Here is a 23,942-nt window from a genome sequence, read left to right on the forward strand (position 1 = left end):
GTGAGGTCCACATGTGAGAGAAAAAGTCAAAAATTACGGTTGGAATAATAAAATAACGGTCAAAAAATTAATTTTTTAGGGTAAAAAATTCCTCCCAAACAGGCTGAGTATATACGTGGAATTCCATGATTAGAGAGTTAAAAAAATTATTTTTTATATAATAATATTAAATCACTTGTAGATTATGAAGACCCTTATAAACACCATAACATACATAACCCCTATTCAAAACTCTAATGGAAAACAAACAAGCTCTAAGAATTCAATGCGACTAATCTCACAGACCTTCCCTCCTCTTTTTTCTCTTCCTTATTTATTCGATCCCCTTTTTGTCTTTCTCCGATCTGGTAAATTTATGCATTTGTTTCTCGAAAATCTTCATTATAATTAATGTAATTTTTAATCTTTTGTTTTTGTTCAATTCTTCATTTCTTAAATTATCTGAAAATCGAAAAAATAAAAACGAGTACCTTTTTGTAGGGTTTATTTTCCTTTCATATTTGAGGAAAGAAATTGAGATTGAATCAAATGGCTGCTCCACCCGCCAGAGCTCGAGCCGATTACGATTATCTAATCAAGCTTCTCTTGATAGGAGACAGCGGTACGTATTTTATGCACGCAGTTCTGTACGTATTTTAATGTATTTTATCATGTTATTTTGCGTAATATTTGAAATACGCAGACGCACTTTTATATGTGTTATTTTCGCATCTGCATTTGATCGGAAATGTTCAAATTATTACTCTACCTGACATGGTTTTTATCTTCTGGCTGGGAGAATATTTAAGATCTTTCTGATATTCTCTTGATATATCTTTTTAATTATGGGAAAAGTTTAATATTTCATAGGATTTTCTGCTTAAAAAATTGTGCTTGGCTATTTTTCGAGGAAAAAAACAATTGCCTACTGGGGAAAAATATGTTAGATTTGATTATATCTGTCAAAACATATTTTTCGGCTAAGTAGGTGCATATATGTTTTGCCAATATCATAAAACAAATGCGGACTCACGGGTTTCAATGAATATGTTTGCTGGCACATAGGCTCGTATACTACTTTTATATATTTAATAATTAGGAGTTTTATTTAGAGATTAATTTTCGATTGAAGAATTAATGAGGATCTTGGTCTCTTTATAGGATGTATTCTTGGACTTTGAATAGCTGTAGGATTATAATTTAACTTGAGGAAAATGGAACACTTGCACAAAGCCAAATGTTCCAGAGGATAAGTTACTGATTCTCTATGGGATCATGGCTGGGAAAGTTTGACTGCTTGAGGTGAATTTGACAACTTACTATCTAGAAGACCGATTTGAATTTTATGAAGTTGTGCTGATATTATAAGTTTTAAATGAGTTCAAAAAGCTATGAAAGATTTTGTAATCAGTCTTTCTAATCATGTCATTCAAAAAATGGGTGAAGCTTGTTGGTTGGGGTCTAACTGCTCCAGTTCATCCCCTTTCAGGAAAACCTCGGTGTCTATCGTCACTCGACTGAACATTAGAAAGTAATGGTTGTTACACAAAAATTGCTGTGAACTGTGCTGTGGATTTTATCCTCAGCTGAATGTAGAACATTTTAGTGCATGTCAGCATATCTTCATTTCTTTTGGTATAATTAATATCTTTTTGGGAAAACTGTGCTGAATTTTCCGCTAGAAGTTGTAGTTTAACTAGATCTGGATTGAAGGTCACATACTCACATTTATTGATTTAAGTTTTCAGGTGTGGGTAAGAGTTGCCTTCTTTTACGTTTCTCTGATGGCTCTTTCACTACCAGTTTCATTACCACCATTGGGTAGGTTTCTTTCCAATACAAGATACTCTTATCCAGTTTGGCTTCGTTGACATTCTTCTGCCAGGTGTAAATGATTCAGTTTTCTTATGCAGCATTGACTTCAAGATAAGGACCATAGAGCTTGACGGCAAACGAATCAAACTGCAAATCTGGGATACTGCTGGGCAAGAGAGATTCCGAACTATCACAACTGGTATGCCATGACCAATGCATGAATCTGCTCCCTTACCCCTATCCCTTCCCTAGACAGATAGTCAGATACTGAGGTAGTGTGACATTTCAGTTTCATCATGTTTATCTTCAATTGGTTTAAGGTGTCTTTAGAAATATTTGGAGTAGCTTTTTAGAAATTCTGGATGCCGTGTGGATATCTAAGAACAAATTAGGGAAGAAACTGATCAAATGTCTTATTATTTAAGGAATCAGCTGCTTTTAATTGGTGGAAAAAGATTTGTGAGGTTTTAAGGGCATCTCCAAGAAATTGCACCATTTTTTGGTGCAAAGTTGCTCAAATGCAACATTATTTTACCCTTTTATTCTCATTTTCCAAATAATTGATGAAGGTAGTTATGTCATTTGTGTTATATATTTTTTAGTACAATAAATTATTATTATTATTAATTGCATTTAAAATAAATTTTAAATGTAAAAAATAATAATTAATAAATTAATTAAAAGAAGAAAAAAAGTTTAAAAATATAACAAACACCTTTATTTATAAAGTTAACAGGAAATATATTAAACGACGACATACATATGATAATCAAATTTTATTTAAACAAAACGATACATATATGAATTCCGAGAATTAAATTGCAAAAATTTTGCAACTTCGTAATATCGTAATATCCAAATTCGAAATGTATTATACTATTTTCTGATTGCCTGATTTAATATTTTCATTGTTGTAATGTTTTTATTAATTCTTTTATGTTTTTTATATTTATTAATGAATTTAATCTTTTCCGTAATTTAACGTAATTATTTATTTAGAAATTTATGTATTTATAAAATAATTAAATAAATAATATTTCAAATAAATAAATTATAAAGAATAAAAAAAGGGAAGAAAATAGTTAAACACCGTTCATTTGGTGTAACTTTTGGAGTAATGGTTGAAGATGAATTTTAGTTTGGTGCAATTTGGTACAGTGCTGGAGATTCCCTGCTTCATAATATGCATTACATTTTAATGTGATTTTTTTCCCCCAATCAATCGAAATTTTTGCCTTGAATGAATTTATGGCTAGAATTAAACCTCGTAGAGAATAGAGCTTGAAGTGGTTTTGATGCAAGATAAAGAAGAGAGCAGCAAGAAAGGGGGAGAAACCAAAGAGAATGGGGGGAAGAAACAGGGGAAGAAGTAGAAATCTAGGGGAAAGGGGAAGGAAGAGAAAAGAGGCGCAACAACCAATCTCAATAATTTATATTCATCCCCAAAACTAATGAAGTGACAGGAAATTATGTTTAAATAGTAAAGAGAAAACCTAACTAGAACGGGTTTGGGCCAATATAAGCCCCATTACATATATTAAAATCCAAAACTAAAATAAAGTCTAACTAGAAATAAATAAAAATAAATAAAATAGATGATGTCCTCATCAACTCTCCCGGGGTGAGAGAAAAACTCGACTCTGTCGAGTTGATAGATCACTGTAGGCTGCAATCAATCTGAAACTCCAAATGCTTCAAGTTAAGCCGCGGGGGATGCTCTTTTTGACGAACCAAGTACCAAAATTCTTTGATTGATAGTACTCAAAACTGTAGTTTATTCCCAAGGATATGATATGGCCAAGGGGACGGTCTTTCTTTCTAACGAAGTACTGATACTGGACTCCAAATAACCAATACTTATGCACCTCATCTTCAAAATTTTCATATGATTATACATAATGAGGAGCATAAGAAGCACGTCGATGTACCCAACAAACAAGAAAGTATTGAATCTTGCCATCATTGGTCAATACAACATGCTCATCTAAAATAACATCAATTTTATCTTTGTGTGCCGTGACGGATGCTTTAAAGTAGAAATATCAACATAGTCAAGTTGAGGGTCCACAAAGCTAAGTAGAAATGGATCATCAAAGGAAGTAAAACGATGTTTGTAAGTAATGAAGTCCTCAATATTTAAAGTAGAGTGGTAGTCAAAATGTAATGAAAGCGCAATGACATGTGCATTTAAACCAACATACTTTAATATTTTTAAAGGACCAGCACTACAAATTTGCAATACAACATAATCTTCAATATTAAATTCAAAATATCGTTTATGCAAATCAGCTATAATGCATTACTTTCGTCATGTTGTTTATTGATCTCAATATGCAAGTTATAAAGATGTGGTACAACTAACTCAACTGAAATAGACACATTAACATGTGGTGACGTGAGAATAAGGTCTAAATTTTTCCTAGGTTTAAAATCATGAATAATTTCAAAGGGACTTGAACTTATAGACCGATTCACAAAATTGTTATATGAAATTTGCACTGTTGGGATGATCAAATCCCAATTTCCAATATTTTCCTTAAAAAGGACATGATTACAATGATCATCATTAACTTTGGATTGGATAAGAGTATGACACACAATATTTGACTGAGAGGTATCGGGAACAAACGGTGCAATACCTAGATTTATAGGAAAAGTCTGAATACTATCTAAGGAGGTGTTCTTACTATCATCCAAGTCATCAAATTCTTCAAATTTAGGTTCATACACTAGATCTTCTAATAACTCTTCTATTACATTCTTTCGTTCTTCTATGACTAAGGCTCGATTAGGACATTGACCACAGTCCTTACAGCTGATGTGTAGCAAGTGAGAAGAAGTCCTTGGAGTTTCAAAAATTTTACCTTTATTTTTCGAGATTGGAGGAACATTAGACGGGGAAGGTCCTAGAAAGGATTTAACGATAGGAAGTGGAACCAATGAAATAGAAGAATGGTTGTCAATATACCTTCTATATGGAGAAGGGGGTCTTGGACTATCATGACCTTTACACTTATTTTTCCAAATGGGATGAACATTAGTCGGGGAAGGCTCTATGACAGACTTATCTTGAGGCCCGCTAATGACATGTGTGAACGATGGTGATCTCGCTTTTCATATGGAGTACTAATAGTCAACTCATAATTTCGGGCTAAAGAATAAGTGTGATCAAGAGTAGGGACATTTCGAAAGAAAAGCTCACACCTAAGATCATTTCTTAGACCTTGGCCGAACCTACTCAAAGTCGTGGTCTCATTCTCAATGACATGACATTTCATTTGAAACTCCTCAAATTGAACAATATACTTAGTCACGAACTGATTCCCTTGTTTAAGGGCATTCCATTAAGTAAGAACTTCAAAATCTAAGCAACTATCAAAAGTAGGAGTGTCTACTTTAGTGTCTCCAAAGGAACTCTCCTTATGACGAGGAAGAGAATGAGTACTATGATGACCATGTTCTCGTTCTCACTCGCTCACCTGATCCCTATCCTTACGATTGTATTGAAAATGTTTTTGATCACCTTGTCGACGACAATATTGTCTATTGTTGGACACTTTAGAATTATTAACATCAATCGAGCGAGGGATTTGCTTAAAATTGTTCAGATTAGCAACTAGATCTCTGCTATTTTCACGAGTAGCAGCCATCTCGGTTTGGAAAGCTACTAATTGAGTTTGTAAGTGTTGCTGGCTAGTGACAAGTTGAGCTAATTGTTTAGTGAGTGTCTCAAATTGTAAAGAGTCCATGTCTAAGTACTGAAACAAGGAGTGACAAGACGACCAGTCGACCACTATGCATACACTATATTAGCAGCTAAATGACGTGTAATATAGAGATCAATGAACAATAAGTGCAAGCAATGGAAATTAACAATTTGAACCATTTTTTTTTTAATTTTAAATTTTGCTATTAAATAAATCAAAAGCAAGCTAATATTGTTGGTACATGTAAAATAGCAAAGCAATGGTCAAACACTAGTCAAAGTCTCCAATCACGTTGACAAGTGGGGAATAATGGAAGGGCAATTCGTTCAATAATTCCAATCAAGTGAGGTTTAAGGCTAAAATTATAAACATAACAGCAACACAAAGAATTTAAATGATGCAATTTTAAAATGAACAGTAGTATAGACTAATGATAAATAGAGAATAAGGACTCACTCTTGTTTAGTTACAATGGTGGTGCCCACGGGTGCTTGAACCTGATGCTATAACAAGCCATTGTGTGGAGGGACCACCTGTTAACTTCAAACTTAGAACTCCAAATCACCTGGCGACAATAGTAGGTGGACAAAAACAGAGACAAAAATGATATGGAGTGAATTGAGGCAGAACTTAAATTGCAATTGTGGTTATATTGATCTCCCGGATATCTTCATGTTTGGACTCGATGGACGGTTATCGGTAGCGGGTAGTTTTGGTGTTAATAAGCTGTTTCATATTGTGTTTTGTGAGTGGTAGATGGATGGTGGTTGACAAAGATGCAGAGGAGACGGCGGCCCTAAAATGTGTGCGTGCGTGTGGCGCGATTGAAACTCAATAGAGCTAGGTGTGTGAATTAATGGTTGCAGCGATGAAAAACAGTGATTGTGGTGAGGGACGTCGGCGATTGAGGGATGGCTGATGGTGAGTATCCATTGGTGACTGGGGAACTTGACTATGCCGATCGTTATGTAGGTGTTGGGCTTTTGGATTAATGGAAAAATCGGGTTAATGGGGTGGTGGCAGTGAAAGAAGTGCCGGTGATGCCGGTGGTACTGGAGGCAGGTGTCGTCGGCGTGGGTGGACATATCGGAGTGGAGCAGTTGACGGTGGTTTCGAACGACTTAGGGTCGGGGAAGATGAAAGAGTCGGGTTGGATTGTGGGCTGGATAATGGGTTCATTTATGTGTTAGATGTGTTGTGATAATATATGATAAGTGGGTTGGGTTTGGTGTTTATTGCGCTTGGAAGTGAGTGGATGGGCTAATCAGATGATGGGAAGTGTGCCGTATATATGGAAATGGGATGGAGTTTGGGTTGTGTTATGGAGATGGGCCGGTTAGGATTATTGTTCTGGGTAGTGGCCTGTGTTGTGGAAAGTAGGTAGTTGGATTAAGTGATAACGAGTTTTAATTAAGATTGGGATTAATTTGGGCCTAAGTAAGGGGCTAATGATTTTGGGCAAAAGAGACCAACTAAGTATTGTATTGGGCTGCTATGAATTTGGACTAGGGTAAAGAACAGCAAGCTTTCTTCTAAGTGAACAACAGATGAAATTTGGGGGCGGCAGCAGATTTGTATTATATCATAATTTATTAAACATAATTTTTTCCATTTTGAAACTTATATTATGCTTTACGCATAATTTTCAAATAATAAATAATATTAGATAATAGTATAATATTGTGAATTGAAATATTCGAAGAGATTTAATTTTTTTAAATTAAAATAAGATAAAAATAATTATAGTAATTTGTTTTATAACATCAAAAACTAATAATTAATATGTCCAAAAATAATTTACTTTGTTAAAATTGATATTTTTTTTTATTTTAATTTTGTTAAGGCTATGATTTTTAGTAAAAATAATAAAATAAACTAGTAAACACTTAGAATTGACAATTGAGTAGTATCCCACATTGAAAGACCACTAAAACATTAGAAGAGAAGTACCCTTTAAAAATATAGTATCCCACATAGGAAGATTATTAAAACATTCCAAGAGAAATCTTCTTTAAAATGAACTAAAGGAGCATCACTTGAATAAAAAATTGATTTGGGCCTTATAGTATATTAGGTGAGCCCATCAAGAAAGTTAAAATATTTTTTTTGGAAAAAATTGATGGAAAAAAATTCGGATCGAATTATTGGATCGGATATCCGATAACATAGCAAATCGGACATGAATTTAACAATCAAATATTCGTTGGATTATCGGATTGGATAATTTTTCTTAATGGATCGGATCGGATTTAGACAAATCCGCTCCATATCCGATCAATTGACAGCCCTACCCAAAACTAATGAAGTTACATAGAAAATTAGGTTTAAATAGTAAAGAGAAAACCCTAACTACAACGGGCTTGAGCCGATACAAGCCCAATTACATAAATAAGAAACCAAAACTAAAATAAAGTCCAACTAGAAATAAATAAAATAGATGATATCCTCATCAGGTTTTCATTTGGCTTGTTTTTGTAAACGAGCTTAAAACTTGTGACCATGCATTGTTTATAATAATTCATGGAATAACAATCTATTTGTGGGCAGCTTGTAACCTTTTTTAACAATTAATTTTGTTTCCTGATTACATTTCCATGTATTACAAGAAAATATCATGATTTAGGGATTTTTAAATTTGAGGGAAGAAGCAAAACTAATTTGCGTGTTTTTGTGGAAAATGTACTATAATTTTTATTACATATCTGAAGCCAATATGATTATTGTGATAGCAAACACATGTATACAAATGGCCATTATTAATCTTCATTTCATTGCTATCAAGCATGAATGAGAACCAAGGGAGCATAGCAAGCAATTCCCTTTGGTCCGGCTTTTGCAGTGCCAAGATAGGAATTAGATTAAAGAATGATATTGAATGAAGGGGCAGGTTTGTCCTAAGAAAGAAACCATGTCAAACAAAATCCTAAACTACATGCATATTTTGCCAGTGCTCTACTCTATTTTTATGCTTAATATTTGGACAGAACCTGTTTCTTTATGATCACATTTGAATCTAGCTCTTACTTACATGTCATGGACTGGAAAAGACACAGTTATTGCATTTCAAATATTGCACTTTTTGATACTTATTAGATGGTTTGCCTTAGAAGCAGATAGTTGTGATGAGCCCATACATGAATGAGTTTCAACATTTTTCAAGCAGTAGCCTTTTCTACATTTAGCTATGGAAGGAAGTAAAAGTGAAATATAATGTCGAAAGAGGATCATCCTTCCTATGGATTCTTCCCTCCTTTAAAATCATACATTCAAATTGGTTTTTGTTTTTGTTTTTGTTTTTTTTGGGTCAATATACATGTATAATTATAAATGTGTTGTTCTAGGGTTTGTTAGTGATTATAGACTCCGTAGGAGCATTTTGTTTCTGGAAATTTCTGAGCTTTATCTTAATGTAAATTTTTATTTTGCAGCTTATTACCGTGGAGCTATGGGAATATTGCTGGTGTACGATGTGACTGATGAGTCATCTTTTAACAGTAATTTCTCCTCATTCTGATAATCCTTTCTCTTATTGGGCCTGATATTTTTGCCCTTCATCACACCAATAGAGGATTTTCCATGTTTGAATTCTTCAATTCTATCTCTTTAACTTCCTTTAATTTGCTGAGTCATCTCATGTAATTTTTGATTGGTATGAGTGTAGTACTTTCTCCCTTTGTCAAAGTTGACTCGTTCGTTCGTTTAGACATCAGGAATTGGATTCGTAACATTGAGCAACATGCCTCTGACAATGTCAACAAGATACTAGTGGGTAACAAGGCTGACATGGATGAAAGCAAAAGGGTATAATCTCTCTCTATATCTACCCCTCCTCCCAAGTGAGTGCCCACACACAAAACAAACTTGTGTTTGTTTGTAAATATATGCATACTTATTGCAGATGGTGAGCACACTCTTCTGCATCATTGCTCTGATTGGGTTGCTAGCTAAAGCTCAATTGGATGGATATTCAGTGAGCATGCATTTCATACAAATCAAATGTAAACCCCCCAGGTGGATTTTGATAATTCCTAGAATGAGATATATGTTTGGCCTCCATTTTTTTAAAAACTCATTTTTAACCACACATTCTCCATAAAATAATATTACAAGCAAATTGAAAACTTTTCCTTATTTTTTTACTGTGCATTCTCCAAAAAATACCATTCCAAAACTCTTTTTTTCCCCAAATTTCCATTAAAATGGAGCCCAAACAAGGGCAAAAAGAGAGAAGAAACGAAACTGGTGAAAAGTGGAATTACATATCTCGATGCCATGCCTGCGAGATCAAGTAGACATGAAAACACATCATTCTTTGTTTTGTGATCTGCTCACTAGCCTTCTAATCTAGCTAAAGCTCAATTGGATGGATATTCAGCGAGCACGCATTTCATGCAAATCAATTGTAAATTCACCAGGTGGGTTTTGATAATTCCAAGAATGAGATGCGGAAAGAGAGAAGAAACGAAACAAGTGAAAAGTGGAATTACATATCGATGCCGTGCCTGAGAGATCAAGTAGACATGAAAACACATCGTTTTTTGTTTTATGATCTGCTTACAAGCTTTCTAATCTAGCTAAAGCTCAATTGGATAGACATTCAGCGAGCATGCATTTCATGCAAATCAAATGTAAATCACCAGGTGGATTTTGATAATTCCAAGAATAAGATATAAAAAGAGAAGAAAACAAAACACCTGAAAAGTAATGGAATTACATATCGATGCCATGCCTGAGAGATCAAGTAGAAATGAAAACACATCGTACTTTGTTTTGTGATCTGCTCGCTAGCTTTCTAATCTAGTTTATTAGATATTCAAAGATTGATCAGACCTAACTTATTTCTGCAGGCTGTTCCCACCTCCAGGGGTCAAGCACTCGCTGATGAGTATGGAATAAAATTCTTTGAGACAGTAAGTTACACTTGTTTGCTGATGTTGGAATCATATGCAGTAGAAGCCAGTTCTAACATTATTATCTCAAACAGAGTGCAAAGACAAATATGAACGTGGAGGAGGTGTTCTTCTCAATTGCCAGGGATATAAAGCAAAGGCTTGCGGAATCAGACTCAAAGGCCGAGGTATAATCATGTTTTTTGTTTTTTTAGCTGCTCGTGCTTCACTTCTTTACATATATGTGTAATCTTAAGACTGGTCTCTCTGTTTTCCGAATTTTGCAGCCTCAGACCATTAAGATTACCCAAGCTGACCAGACAGCAGGGGCTTCCCAAAAATCAGCCTGTTGTGGTTCTTGAGCCGAACCCTTGCATCGAACATAGGATGATCTGCCACATCCTTAAGTTGACTATTTTAACTAGTCTTGTTATGACAATATGACAGTTGCTTGTATTCTTATTTTTAGTTGCTACACAAATATGTATTGTTGGCACATCTTTACTGGAGAAATCAATTAGTATACTTCTTTCCCATGAAGTGTTTACGACTGTTTGTCTCTGAAGATGACTTTGGAACCAAAAACTGACTGTTGAAGCAGCTGTCTATTTATCATTTTGATCAGAACTCTTTATTTTCGTGTTTAATGTGTATGCATCTCCGTTCCTTACTCTCAATCAATTTTAGCCGTTTGATTCAGTTTCAGATCTATGGTTTTACTTACAGAATTGTCGGTTGCCTAACACGAAACAGCTGTTACGATATAAAGCTGTTTTAAGGTTATTATCAAACATTGCTAATTCTGACTTTATAGTATAAAATTATTTTCTTAGAGAAACACAGTTTGATGAGTTTTAGATATGGAGAGATTTAGAAGTTTCTTTCTTCTTCTAGGTTTTCAAAAGGTGCTTTCTAATTTGTTTGGTTAATTTTATGAAAATATTTCTTCTAGTTAAAAAAGTTTTCAGAAGAAACTGGTTCAATATAACTTCCTTTAAAAACACTTTTGGAACTTGAAACTTTTTTAAATTAGTTTTCAAATAAAAATTAAGATAATTTTTTAAAAAAGTTCTTTTATAGAAAGTATAGAAATAATCTCCTAAAGCACCGATGTTGCTTAGGAGATCATTTCGGATAGAAAGTAAAAGTAGTGTTAAATGGATCCTTATATTATGAAATGGATCAATTAGATCGAGGATTTTGCCCAAATCCATTTTGCAATTCTACTTTGTTTCTACAATATATGTTTTAATTAATATCAAATTTCAATATGGAGGAAATCAACAAAGATAAAATGAAACATTGGCACTCAAATTCCAAGGAAAATTCAAGATAATTGAAGGGAATGTTCAATGAACAGAAAAAAATGATATTACAGAAATGCCATGATAAAATGGATTCATACAGGTCGGTGGTTCCACTTGCATCCGGATATTCGCAGAAATTTTATTCATAACGGGCCTAACAGCTCCTTTCCACCGCTCGTTACTCCTTAACACTAACCACCGTTAGGAATTCCGTCATTGTCTTCGGTTCGGTATCCAATTAACATCGAATTGTGTGGACCCCGTAAAGTTTATTCTCCACAATCAAATGAATCTTCCGCAATAGTTTCAAATAGAGAGAATTTCCTTGTTCCCTTTTTCTGCCTTTTCTTTTTATTATTCCTCCACTCCTCCCTTTAAATGGCGAAGGATGAAGCAGAAACAGAGCGGAAACGCATAACGTACCACAGTATTCTACTGACAAAGACCTTTGCTTTACTCAACTTCTTTCTCTCTCTAGGGTTGTTTGTATATGTATATATATACTCCCTTTCCCTTCCCTTGCCTAATTGCCTTCATTTTACGCTTCGTGTTTGCTCCTGGAGATCTGAGCTCTTCGTTTTCTACCGTCGGTCTCTGTTAGCTCTCTTTGACAGTTTTCGGTACGTTTTATTCGATATTTTTCTTACATTTTGCCTTATTTTTCACTCTGCATTTTTTTTTGTTGCATAAAAATAAGCGTATCTATAAGTGTATATGTATATTTAAGTTAGAGTATTGATCTTCTAATATTTAGGCGTGGATATGAAAAATTATGCTCAGTTTTTAGTCTATGAACGTTCATTGGTTGTTGGATAAATTAGTGCGTTAATTATATTCTGTTAATCTAAAATAGATGCATGCAAATACTAGAGAAATGACTTAACGAATCATAGTACATGCATAATAATGAGCAAATCACTACTTACTCAAATGCAAAAAATAAAGAAACTGAAGGAGATAAAATGAAGCGGGGTATGCAAATGCAAATCTCCTTAAAATGGAATTTGCCTCGTTGTTGACAAGATCTAATGGACGCCCTTCTCCCAAGACACAACTATTCAGACAATATTAATATATCACAATATTAATTGTGCATGGCGAACCAACGCATTACTGTATTATTCTAGAATGGAAGATATCAAATACTAAATATCATACATGAAACTCAAAAATACTATGGAAATTATTTTGACAGAATTTAGATAAAGAAAAAATTAGTATTATGAATTGATTTGGAGTGAGAAAATGGAATTAGGAGGGTCTTATTCATAGATTTTCATGCGTCTCTTCAAATGGCCTCATCTTTTCGCATAAATTAATTTCAACCACTAGTTCACACCATTTCATATTTAATAGTGTAGATTACACCTAATCAAAAAGTCTCACCCATTTGAAACAATTCTTTGATATACACCCTTTGCATTTGAAGAGTTGTGTTTAGTAATCAAACCCATTTAACCATTAATTCCAACAATTGGCATTTCGTTTTGGGGCCTTTCGTGTACTATTTTGATATATTTTCGGATTTGCATGTCAGTGCCGGCCTACTTCCTCCTTCTCTTATTGGGGTCAGTTTTTGGTGGTTTAGTCATAATGTGTTTTAAATTCATTATTAATTTATTGGTATCTAGTTTTCTCTCAGGTTAAGTATACTCCTCGAGGAGAATTATATTTAGCAGTATTTTTGGTAACCAGAGAAGAATTTTACTTGTTTGATTTCTGTGCATTTTTTAAGTAGTTATTGTGTTATTTCGAACAAATACAATTTGCAAGCTTGTATTTCAATTATCTACTGTAAATAGTTTTTTTTTTTTTTTTCAGTAGTGATTTTTTTTTTTTTTTTTTTTTTTGGCAAGCAATCTAGAGCATGAAGCTTGCTAAGCTATTTATTCTAGTCTTAGCATCTTGACTTTGTTTACCTCTGTTTCACATATATGCTGTGAATACCACTAGGAATTCAAAAGGCAGAAATTTTTAGAATGTCTTCTGTTGAGGCTTGTTCGAGTGCATTGGTTGTAGATCTTACAGTTGATGAGGTATTCATCCTATGTCATATATAATGAACGGGTTATCATTGACTTATTTGATATGAGGTTTCTTTACATTCTATTTCACTTCATTCCCTCAATAACAATTTCCCCTTTTGGAAACCTAAAGTTTGTGCAGTTGGCCTGGGATCTATAAATAATTTCTTGAGTTCGGCAAGACCGTTTCGTATAAAATGTGATAATCAAATACGTTCCAAGGTTTCGTAGTTGATTTTCTGACAATGATATGACAGGCTTACTTTAATCAATGACCTAACATACAGCTTGCAGTTATGACACCACCTATTGAGACGCCAAATAATTCTCCTGCTTTTCGGAGGTCGGCACATCCGCCTCTTAACGAAAGGATACTCTCTTCCATGAGCAGGAAAGCAGTTGCTGCCCATCCCTGGCATGACCTTGAGATTGGTATTTATAACATTCTTCTCTACTTTCATAGTCAAAGCTCCAAAATTAATATTTATCAATCTTTTCATTTGATGCAGGACCTGGGGCTCCAAAAATTTTTAACTGTGCAAGTTTATTAAACTTCATTTAGCTTATTATTTTTTTAATGTAAAAAATTGAGAAAGTATCGAATATAAAGCTATTTATAGATCTTGAAAAAGTGTTGTGTCTCATTTTTACTTTTAGCTTGCGTAAATATCATCTCATTACCTGTTGTATAAAAAATTATTAACTTATGATAGTAACGGTTAAGTTTTATTACATTCGAGATCTGACTTGAGGATATCATTTGACATACACTCCATTCTGTTTTGGATTTGAATATATAACTTTTGAGTGTTAAAATATGCGACTCTCCTAACTGAATTCAAGCGAAATGTTGTTTTTCACGTCACTCCTTAAAATGTTTCCTTTCTCTATTATATTTTGGCTGTTTTCATCGCTTTTCTTTTTTCTTGCCATAACTTCTTCTCCGTCCATGTGAAGCGGTGCTTTAAAATGTTCCATCTAATCTGTTTCACCAATATTTCCATTTTGAGTTTTTCTTTTTCTTTTTTAAGCCCCCCCTTTTTTTTTTTTTTTTTTTTTTTTTTTTTTTTTTTTTTTTGTGACTTGTTCTTAAACCTTTGATGCATAATATAACATTTTTTCATGCATTCGCTTCTCCAAAGTTAAGAATTGTCAATACTCAACTTTATTGTCAAACATTATCAAAGTAGGAAATAATTATGAAAGAACCTAATTTTTATTAAATAGCAAATGGAACCTAATAACATTAAAGAATTGCAACATAAGTAGTAATCTTGGATGACAAAAATCATCAAGGAAATAAAAGCAATCATCTAAGCGCCATTTTGTCAAATTAAATTCTTCATCCTATACATCCTTTTGATAAAATGCATAGAGATGAGAAATGAAGAGTCCGTATTTAACTTGATTCAGTTCCAAGCAACCAAAGAGTGGAAGACACTTCCTTAATTTTTTAAAGTACCATGTAGATTTAGGTACGAATAACTCACATTAGAAACTAATGTGCATAGAGATTGCACTTTTTGACCAACATTCTTTCTCCTAACATCATCATGGTCCATGACGTCAGTAGATGTAATCAGTAGAATGTATCCAAACTGAAAAGTAAAATGATAGTCAAACAATTGAAAACAAAGGTATTGAAGGAAGAAAAGAAAGAAATATGGGATTCAATTTTGAGGACTTGACCAATTAGCATTCCCTTGGGATTGACAGAATACCATTGCACATCCAATGTGACAGGATAGTATTTTTTAAAGTGTAATTATTATATACCAAGTACAATATGCTCAACCTACAAAGGCAAGGACAGATGAAATGAGGGTACAACTAAGCATGATAATCACATTTCATGATAGTTTATCTGACCTAGCTGTCTTTAATTTTTCTTGGACAATCAGGCTGCACGTGTAAACATAACTCTGAATCCTTATATTTATGCATTGATAGCTCTGCGTCTTTTAACCTTATGATATCAAAAATGTCGGAAACTTTCTTAATGACATGAATATCCATGAAGAATTCTCCTTCTCTTCTAACTAGCTCCATGTACTAAACAGGAACCAGTTATCCCCGGGTGCTTTCTAAGGGCTAAAGCAATTGGCCTTATGCCCATGATTGATCAGGTACTTATAACCTGATGTAGTTAAAAATTTGACACACATTACCATTCAGAAAAAATAAGAATTTCTTTGGACTAACAGGGAGAGAAAGATGACAAGATAATTGCTGTCTGTGCTGATGATCCTGAATATCGTCACTACACAGACATTAAGGAGTTTCCACCTCATCGTTTGGCTGAGATCCGCCGTTTCTTTGAAGATTGTATCCTTTAGAAACGATTCAATGATGGCTTTTTTATGTTTTGTGAAAACAATCCTGTTTCATTACTGCAGTACTTTCAATGGTTGTTTGTGATTTTTTGCTCAGAGTTATACATTTCCTTAAAAAGTCGGTCAGACAAGAAAAACGAGAACAAGGATGTTGCAGTAGATGAAATTCTACCAGCCACGAAGGCTTATGAAGCAATCCAGGGTTCCATGTAAGAGCTTTTGCTTTTGTAACTCCTTACATTTCCTGTTAAATTTTGATCACTGGATTTCAATGTAGGCACAATATACCGTCCTTATTTTCTTGCCCCAGTAGTTTTGTACATCAATCAAGTTTTTCCCATTGACAAGTTTTGTTCGTTTTTGTTCCTCTGCAGGAACCTATATGCAGACTACATAGTGGAGAACTTGAGGCGGTAGTTTGTTCGCTTGCATGGACTAAGTGGTGTGCCAATATGCATAATTAAGCAGTTTTGCTTTGGAAAAAAGAATTAATATTACCGCCTTGAATATGTTCTATACTATATTTGGAGATGATAGTTCATTTCATGATGATATATTTTGATTATATACATTGCTATTAATAAATATTGTAACCCTCAAATTAATTTCCAATTTACATGTTTATTAAAAAGGTGTGGATTCAATTCTCCTTTATAGGCATTCTGAAGAGCAATTTGTAAGATCTCTTGTTTGTGATTATCAATTTGTTGGGCTACTCTCTCCTTGAATATGATTAACCATTCTTTATCATCAATTTGTTGATATGATTTTGTGCTGATCTCTTGATTTCACTTGTTGGCATATAAATTAGTCAACTTTTTCCCAAAATGAAAAATTATTAAAAAACCTTCTTTATCCATGAATTTAAGGAAAAAAAGAAGAAAACTTCCCTTTAAACAATTCTCCAGTCTTTATTACTCTTTACTCTTCTGGAAAACCCTCTCAAAACCCCAAAGCCGCAGCAAAATGGGCAGCTCTATCAACTCCACCTCCAACTTCGATAACATCCTCCTCCAATCCCTCATGGGCCGCCTCCAAATCCGGCACCCAAGCCTCCACACTCCACTATCCAGGCCGTCTTTCCTCACCCCTAAATCCTTCGATGACCTTTCTTCTCCGACAATCTCCTTGACTTCTCCGATTCTGATATTGACGGTGGAAACGAATTCTCTTCCTCCTCCAAGACACAGCTGTCTAAGGAAGAATCCAAGCTCGAAAAGGAGATCATCCGCATAATTCTCAATGGCAAAAGCGAAGCTCTGAAGCCCAACTTGGGTCAAGCTGTGATGATGGGTGAGCACCATACTGGGTTGGATTACCGGGCTTGGGAGTGGCATGGACATATCATGTTATTAGATGAGGAGCATGGGTATACGTCGGAGTATATTTACGAGAACTATTTGGAAAGAGCCAGTGCAGTCAAGAGGCAAATGAAGGAGGAGGAGAAAGAAAGTGACGATAATGATGTGAATGGGAAGGAAAAAGATGAGAAGCTGGGGAATGTGGGTTTGAGGTGATAAGTCCAGCCGCATTCTAGTTTCTTCCCACTGCAATAGCCGCAATTTCCAACCATAATTGATTTTCTTTTGGTTGAAGTTATTAAAGGACAACCACAATTATCATTTCTTAATGAATAAGTCTCCCATATGCATGCATGAAGTATCAAATTTGAAATGAAATTCTCTTACCACCTAACCGCCTTACCTGTTGACAGCCACCATTTTCTAAAACAAGCCCACTTTTGTTGACTCTCCAATTCGTCACATAATTGGCAATTTTTGGGCCATAAAATTGTAGTCGGTTGGCGGCTTGATTTTTGTATAAATAGAGCTCAATTCTTTTGTTGAAGTGTATGCCCCATGAGAGGGGGAGAGAGTGTGTGTGAAGAAGAAAGAAAAAGAGAGTTTTGAGAGGTTTTTTTTTTTTTTGAAAGTTTGTAATACTCCATTGTATAATTCTATTCAAGTAAGAAATAGAATTGTTTTTCCTCTTTTATCTTCTCTTCTCATGATCGAAGAATCACAACAAGTAGTATCAAAGCGAGATTTATTAATTGGCCCTTGTAGTTTTTTTATATAACTTCAATTTTGATAAAGCATTTGCAAGCTAAGATGCCAATGGAGGAATCTTCATTGGGAGCTATGATCAAGCTCATTGCTACCAATTATACACCGTGGAGGCCTCGGATGGAAGACCTTCTTAGTTGTAAGGATTTGTATCACCCACTCTGGAAGCCTAGAAGCCAAAGGTGTAAACCTCGATTCTAGCAAGAAGATTGAGTGCAAGAAGTTAAAGAGGAAAACTATTGGTCAAATTTGACAATGGATTGATCATAGTGTCTTTCACCATGCAGTATAGGAGATAGATGCATATGCCCTCTGGAAGATTCTAGAGGACATGTACAAGGCCAAGACCACTCGTAACAAAGCCCTGTTGATGAGGCGTTAGGTGAATCTGACGTTAAAGAGTGGAACTTTAGTTGCTGAGCATACCAGTGAATTTCAGAGTTTCGTGAACCAATTGTCATCTGTGGAGATGTCGCTCGGGGATGAAATGCAAGCCTTACTACTTTTAAGTTCTCTTCTTGATAATTAGGAGACACTAGTACTATCTCTCAACAACTCAGCCCCTAATGGTAAACTTACCATGTCTATGGTCAAGAATGCCCTATTTAATGAAGAGGCCATGAGAAAGGACGTTGACACGAACCAGTCACATGGTCTTGTCACAGAGAACTGAGGAAGACAGCAAGGAGGCATTCGTGGTAGGAGGAGAGGCAGAAGCAAAAGCAGAGGTGGATCCATAGATGGAAGGAAGCCTACTTACAAGTGCTACTATTGTGGTATGGAGGGCCACATGAAGAAAAATTGCTGAAATTTGCTAGGAAAGCAAGGTCAAAACAGTTCGCAGCCCGAATAAGAAGGAAGGAGAGACATTAATCACTACTTCTGGAAAGTTGTCTATCTGCTCCATCAATGAGGAGATATGTCTTTACGTCTCAAATCAAGATATTGAGTGGGTGATAGATACTACAACATCTTACCATGTCACTCCATGTAGAGATTTCTTCACAACATACAAAGCTGGCGACTTTGGTGTAGTGAAGATGAAAAATATCAATTCTTCTAAGATCGTCGGAATTGGTGATGTTCAGATACAAACGAACCTCGAGTGTAAAATAACCCTGAAGGATGTTCGACATGTACCTGATCTTCAGCTAAATCTACTTTCGAGGATAGTCCTTGACAAATAGAGCTATATCAATCATTTTAGCAACGACACATGGAATAGGTTCCATGGTTGTTGCTCAAAGACATACTTGTAGTAGTCTTTGACTAATGAAAATGTGTGCAGACAACCTCGACATAGTGGAATGTGAAGTTTCTCAAAATTTGTGGCATCAGAGACTTGGTCACATGAGTGAGAAGAGGTTGTCTACTTTGACAAAGAAGCAGCTAATCACAGTTGCCAAGGAAGTTGCTCTAGATCCTTGTAGTTATGGTCTATTTAGTAAGCAACACAGAGTCTTCTTCAATTTCTCTTCGACGAGACGATCAAAGTTGCTTATCTGGCACACTCTGATGTTTATGATCCCTTGGAGGTTGAATCACTAGGTGGTAACAAGTACTTTTTGACATTCATTGATGATGCTTCTCGAAAGGTGTAGGTATATTTCTTGAAGACAAAGGACAAATATTGTATTACTTCAAATTGTTTCATGCCCTAGTAGAGTGTGAAATAGGAAAGAAGCTAAAGTGTCTTCGCACAGATAGTGGAGGCGAGTACACTTACTAAGAGTTCAATGCCTATTGCAGAAGATACGGCATTCGACATGAGAAGACAGTCCCACGCACCCCACAACATAATGGAGTCGCTGGAGTCACCAAGAGGATGAATAGGACGATCATGGAAAAATTCAGAAGCATGATAAGTATGGCTAAGCTACAAAGCCATTTTGAGGAGAAGCTATTCGAACTGCTTGCTACCTGATCAACAGATCACCATCAGTGCCATTGAATTTTGAAATTCCGGAGAAAGTATGGTCTGATAAATATCCTTCCTACTCTTACTTGAGAGTATTCGGCTGTTGAGAAGAGAAGATAAAAGAGGAAAAATAATTCTATTTCTTACTTAAATAGAATTATACAATGGAGTATTACAAACTCTCAAAAAATACCTCTCAAAACTCTCTCTACTCTCTCTTTTCTCTTCTTCTTTACACACTACTCTCTCTCTCTCTCTCTCTCTCTCTCTCATAGGGCCTACACTTCAACAAAAGAAATACTATTTATCCAAAAATTAGGCTGCCAAACCAACTGCAATTTTATGGCCCAAAAATTGCCGATTATGTTATGAATTGGAGAGTGAACAAAAGTGGGCTGATTTTTCAAAATGGTGTCTATCAATAGGATAGGCGATTAGGTGATAGGAGAATTTAATTACAATTTTGCTACTTCATGTATGCATGTGGGAGACTTATTCATTAAGAAATGATAATTGTGGCTATATTTTAGTAACTTCAGTCGGAAGAAAATCAATTACGGCTAGAAATTGTGGCTATTGCGGTGGGAAGAAACTAGAATGCGATTGGACTTATCAATTCTCCCACTCCAATCGCATTTGAATCAACTATTATTTAACAACCAACTCAGCTATGTCTCTGTACAGCTCTAACTTTTCCCTTGGAACCACCTTTGTTAACATGTCCGTTGGATTCTCATGTGTGTAAATCTTCACTAGTTTTAACAGTTGTTGATCCATCACTTCTCTTATCCAATGATAGCGGATGCCGATGTGCTTTATCGGAGAATGGTATGTTGAATTATTACTTAGAGTACTTGGGCTGTCATAATGTACTTTGTAATCTTTCTGCTTGATCCCTAGTTTTTGGAGAAAATGCTTTAACCACAACATTTCTTTACCTACTTCCGTCGCTGCAATATATTCTGCTTCTGTTGTGGATAATGTAACACACTTTTGTAGTCTTGACTGTTATGAAACAGTTCCCCTTGCAAAATTGTAGAGAAATCCTGAAATAGATTTTCTATTATCAAGATTTTCAGCCATATCAGAATCCGTTTAACCGTCCAAGATTGGATGAGTACCCCCATAGCACAGACATATCTTTGATGTACCTTTAAGGTGTCTAAGAATTCACTTGATTGTCTCCCAATGTTCCTTTCCAGGATTACAGAGAAGACAACTCATCGTGCCCACTGCATGAGCAATATCTAGTCTAGTACATACCATGGCATAAATCAGGCTTCCAACTGCTAAAGAATAAGGTATCAATGACATATCCTCTATCTCTTTCTTGGATGAGGGGCATGAATTTTTGCTTAACTTGAAGTGGTTAGCTAATGGAGTGCTTATAGGTTTGACATTTTGCATGTTGAATCTCTTGATCACTCGTTCAACATACCCATCTTGAGATAGCCACAACCTTTTATTCTTTCTATCTCAAGTTATGTACATTCCCAAAATATGTGGAGTTGAGCCTAAGTCCTTTATGTTAAAGGATTGGGAGAGTTCCTTCTCCAGTTGGCTGATTTTGTTGCATCTTGTCCAACGATCAACATGTTGTCTACATACAATAGAAGAGCAACAAAATTGCCATTCGAAAATCGTTGAATATAAACACACTAATCTACAATTGTTCTTTTATAGTTTTGACTAACCATTAACGAGTCAAACTTTTTGTATCACTGTCTTGGTAATTGCTTAAGACAACACAAGCTCTTCTTTAGCTTGCAAACGAAGTTCTATTTTCCTGAAATTTCAAAACCTTCTGGCTGCTCCATAGAAATTTCTTCATATAAATCACCATAAAAAAATCCTGTCTTGACATCTATTTGTTCAAACTGGCTACTAATCCAATGATAACTTAAATTGAGGCCATCTTTACAACAGTGAAAAAATCTCGTCAAAGACAATTCCCTTCTTCTGAAGAAATCATTTGACTATCAAACGGGTTTTATGTTTACCACCTTTCCGCTACCATTTTTCTTGAGCTACAAAATCCATTTATTCCTCAATGCTCGCTTTCCCTTCGGAAGCTCAACCAACTCACGTGTTTGATTTTTCTGCAGTGAATTCATCTTATCTTGCATTGCTTGTATCTACTTGTCTTTGTCTACGTGAGTTTGTGCTTCCTGAAAGCTCTCCGGCTCTCCTTCGAGCAAAATGTACTTTGATTCTTGATATCTCGTTTATGGAATCCGTCCTCGTTCACATCGTACATGTGGATCATTGGTTTCAGGAGGTGCACCATCATTTGTTTGATGTGATGGTCCGACAACTTCTGGTGAAGAGGATTGTGACCCTGATCAATATCCTCTTCCTCATCCTCCTATTTTGCTTCTGGCATTTCCTCATGCGCATCAACATTATCTACGGTGAATTGTGCTGGTGCTGGATCTAGATCTTCTCTTTTCGTTATCGGACCTGAATTTGAATGCTAATGCTGGATTGTCGAGGTTCATATATTGGTGTTCTTATCTAGAATATATGTTTACAAGTTTGATTGATCTCGTCTTTGTCTTTGTATACGGATGCTTCACAAGTAATTTTCATTGCTTTATGTCATTTCATAATTCATATACACTTAGACTGAATGAGCACATTAGAAACAATTATTTTATGAAATATTTGGTTTATGCATGTGTGCTAATTTTGCAAATAAACTTTAAATGGAACTTATTGGATTGGACATATTCCACTAGTCTCTTGACAAAGATACATTGCTCTTCTTGTTTTGGGATGTTATTGATTTCTCTCTCAGCAGTACAATTATAAGCCTGGGATTCTTAATTAGGTATTACTTCTTATGTATTTTGGGTATCTTAGCATATCATGCATTGTCTTGAATGAAAGTACTTGGAAATGGTCTCAAATGATGGCCATATAGAACCTTTAGCCCTGTTTCTTTATATGTCCGAACTGCTAGTTCATCATTATCTTTGCTGGTGTCATCTTTTGATGAATGCTTAGCAAGATATGCAGAGTTGATGAATATAGGAAGGGGAGTACTATGAATATAAAAATTCACATGGATGTTAAATTATCTGCAAGGCATGATAAAAAGGATTTGAGTATTCTAATATGGAACTTACTACTTATCAGACAGGAAAGTTTGTTTGGAATGGATTATCTGTAAAGGTTAAGATGTTTTCTACGATATTATGAGGAACATAAAAATTGTACACAAGAATTGATCGAATGTATGGCAAGTGGGATTATAAGGTTATCGACGTTACAAGCTAAAAAATGTTCACGGTCTAAGTTGCAAACCTAAATTTACACAGGAAATGTATAATGAAAAACGGAGAATATATTTAATCCTTATAGAATTGTAAGCAAATATTAATGATGATGACATATAAAGTCATGAATGATATTATTGTCAACTTTCATTTGAAATTGCAAGATTTATTTATTGTTTGGGAGTGACATCAATTACAATTTTGTCTGCATTCAGAATATTACTGCCAGAATGTTTTGCTGTCAAATATTACTGAAACTGACGTATCTGGAAAGTTGAATGTTTCTCGGTTACTTTATGTTATATTGTTTGTTACCCCGGCAGTTAAATTAAAGCCTTTTCATTGACGTGTGGTGATATTTCAATTCTCAAGTACTTAACATTGTTAAAGAAATTTCTTTATCTTTGTGAAGTGACAACCATGGATTCAATGATTTGGGAAAAGATGGTGAGAAGACCTGATCTTCAGGACCTCCAGTTCACGATTAAACACCTTAACCGTTGAACCAATAATTTTAGGGCCACATTAAAAGAAATTTCATGGATGCTTGTAAAATTGATGATGTCTGGTCTATCAAGCTTCCTGAGGTGTTATTTCCTGTGATATATGTTTCATATGTCGACTTT

General features: G+C 35.0%; 4 protein-coding genes across 10 annotated transcripts in view; 3 read left to right on the plus strand and 1 right to left on the minus strand.

Moving 5' to 3' along the window:
• Nucleotides 1–127, minus strand: part of LOC111388904 — a 1,759-nt gene extending 1,632 nt beyond the window's left edge. The window contains exon 1 of the mRNA XM_023013727.1: nt 116–127. Coding sequence (XP_022869495.1) covers nt 116–127 — 12 coding nt within the window. The remainder of the gene's footprint in view (nt 1–115) is intronic.
• Nucleotides 128–237: 110 nt separating this feature from the next.
• On the plus strand, nt 238–11,037 carry LOC111388918 (ras-related protein RABE1c-like). 6 transcript variants are annotated; one of them, XM_023013743.1, is made up of 9 exons: nt 242–392; nt 481–601; nt 1,728–1,800; nt 1,893–1,993; nt 8,930–8,995; nt 9,163–9,302; nt 10,349–10,411; nt 10,486–10,578; nt 10,678–11,037. In XM_023013743.1, exons 2-9 carry the CDS (start codon nt 529–531, stop codon nt 10,750–10,752), a joined length of 684 nt encoding a protein of 227 aa, XP_022869511.1. In that variant the 5' UTR covers nt 242–392; nt 481–528; the 3' UTR covers nt 10,753–11,037. The 6 variants fall into 6 exon arrangements, with proteins under 6 accessions (XP_022869512.1, XP_022869515.1, XP_022869511.1 ...); XM_023013742.1 differs by having other exon boundaries at nt 242–347; XM_023013745.1 differs by having other exon boundaries at nt 242–347; nt 9,205–9,302.
• A 796-nt stretch (nt 11,038–11,833) lies between these two features.
• LOC111388898 (soluble inorganic pyrophosphatase 4-like) lies at nt 11,834–14,732 on the plus strand. Of its 2 annotated transcripts, XM_023013722.1 has the most exons (4): nt 11,834–12,317; nt 13,651–13,733; nt 14,009–14,153; nt 14,231–14,732. In XM_023013722.1, the coding sequence occupies exons 2-4, from the start codon at nt 13,677–13,679 to the stop codon at nt 14,281–14,283; spliced, it is 255 nt and encodes an 84-aa protein (XP_022869490.1). In that variant the 5' UTR covers nt 11,834–12,317; nt 13,651–13,676; the 3' UTR covers nt 14,284–14,732. The 2 variants fall into 2 exon arrangements, 1 of the variants encoding a protein (XP_022869490.1); XR_002701649.1 differs by lacking the exon at nt 13,651–13,733 and having other exon boundaries at nt 11,850–12,317; nt 14,231–14,730.
• Nucleotides 14,733–15,760: 1,028 nt separating this feature from the next.
• On the plus strand, nt 15,761–16,804 carry LOC111388906 (soluble inorganic pyrophosphatase 4-like; the record flags this gene model as incomplete). Its single annotated transcript, XM_023013728.1, has 4 exons — nt 15,761–15,847; nt 15,926–16,046; nt 16,182–16,263; nt 16,429–16,804. Coding segments are annotated over 4 exons (333 nt in total), but the record flags the coding sequence as incomplete, so codon positions are not given.
• Nucleotides 16,805–23,942: the final 7,138 nt, after the last annotated feature.

Source organism: Olea europaea, unplaced genomic scaffold (assembly GCF_002742605.1).
Source record: "Olea europaea var. sylvestris unplaced genomic scaffold, O_europaea_v1 scaffold537, whole genome shotgun sequence".
Lineage (NCBI taxonomy): Eukaryota > Viridiplantae > Streptophyta > Magnoliopsida > Lamiales > Oleaceae > Olea > Olea europaea.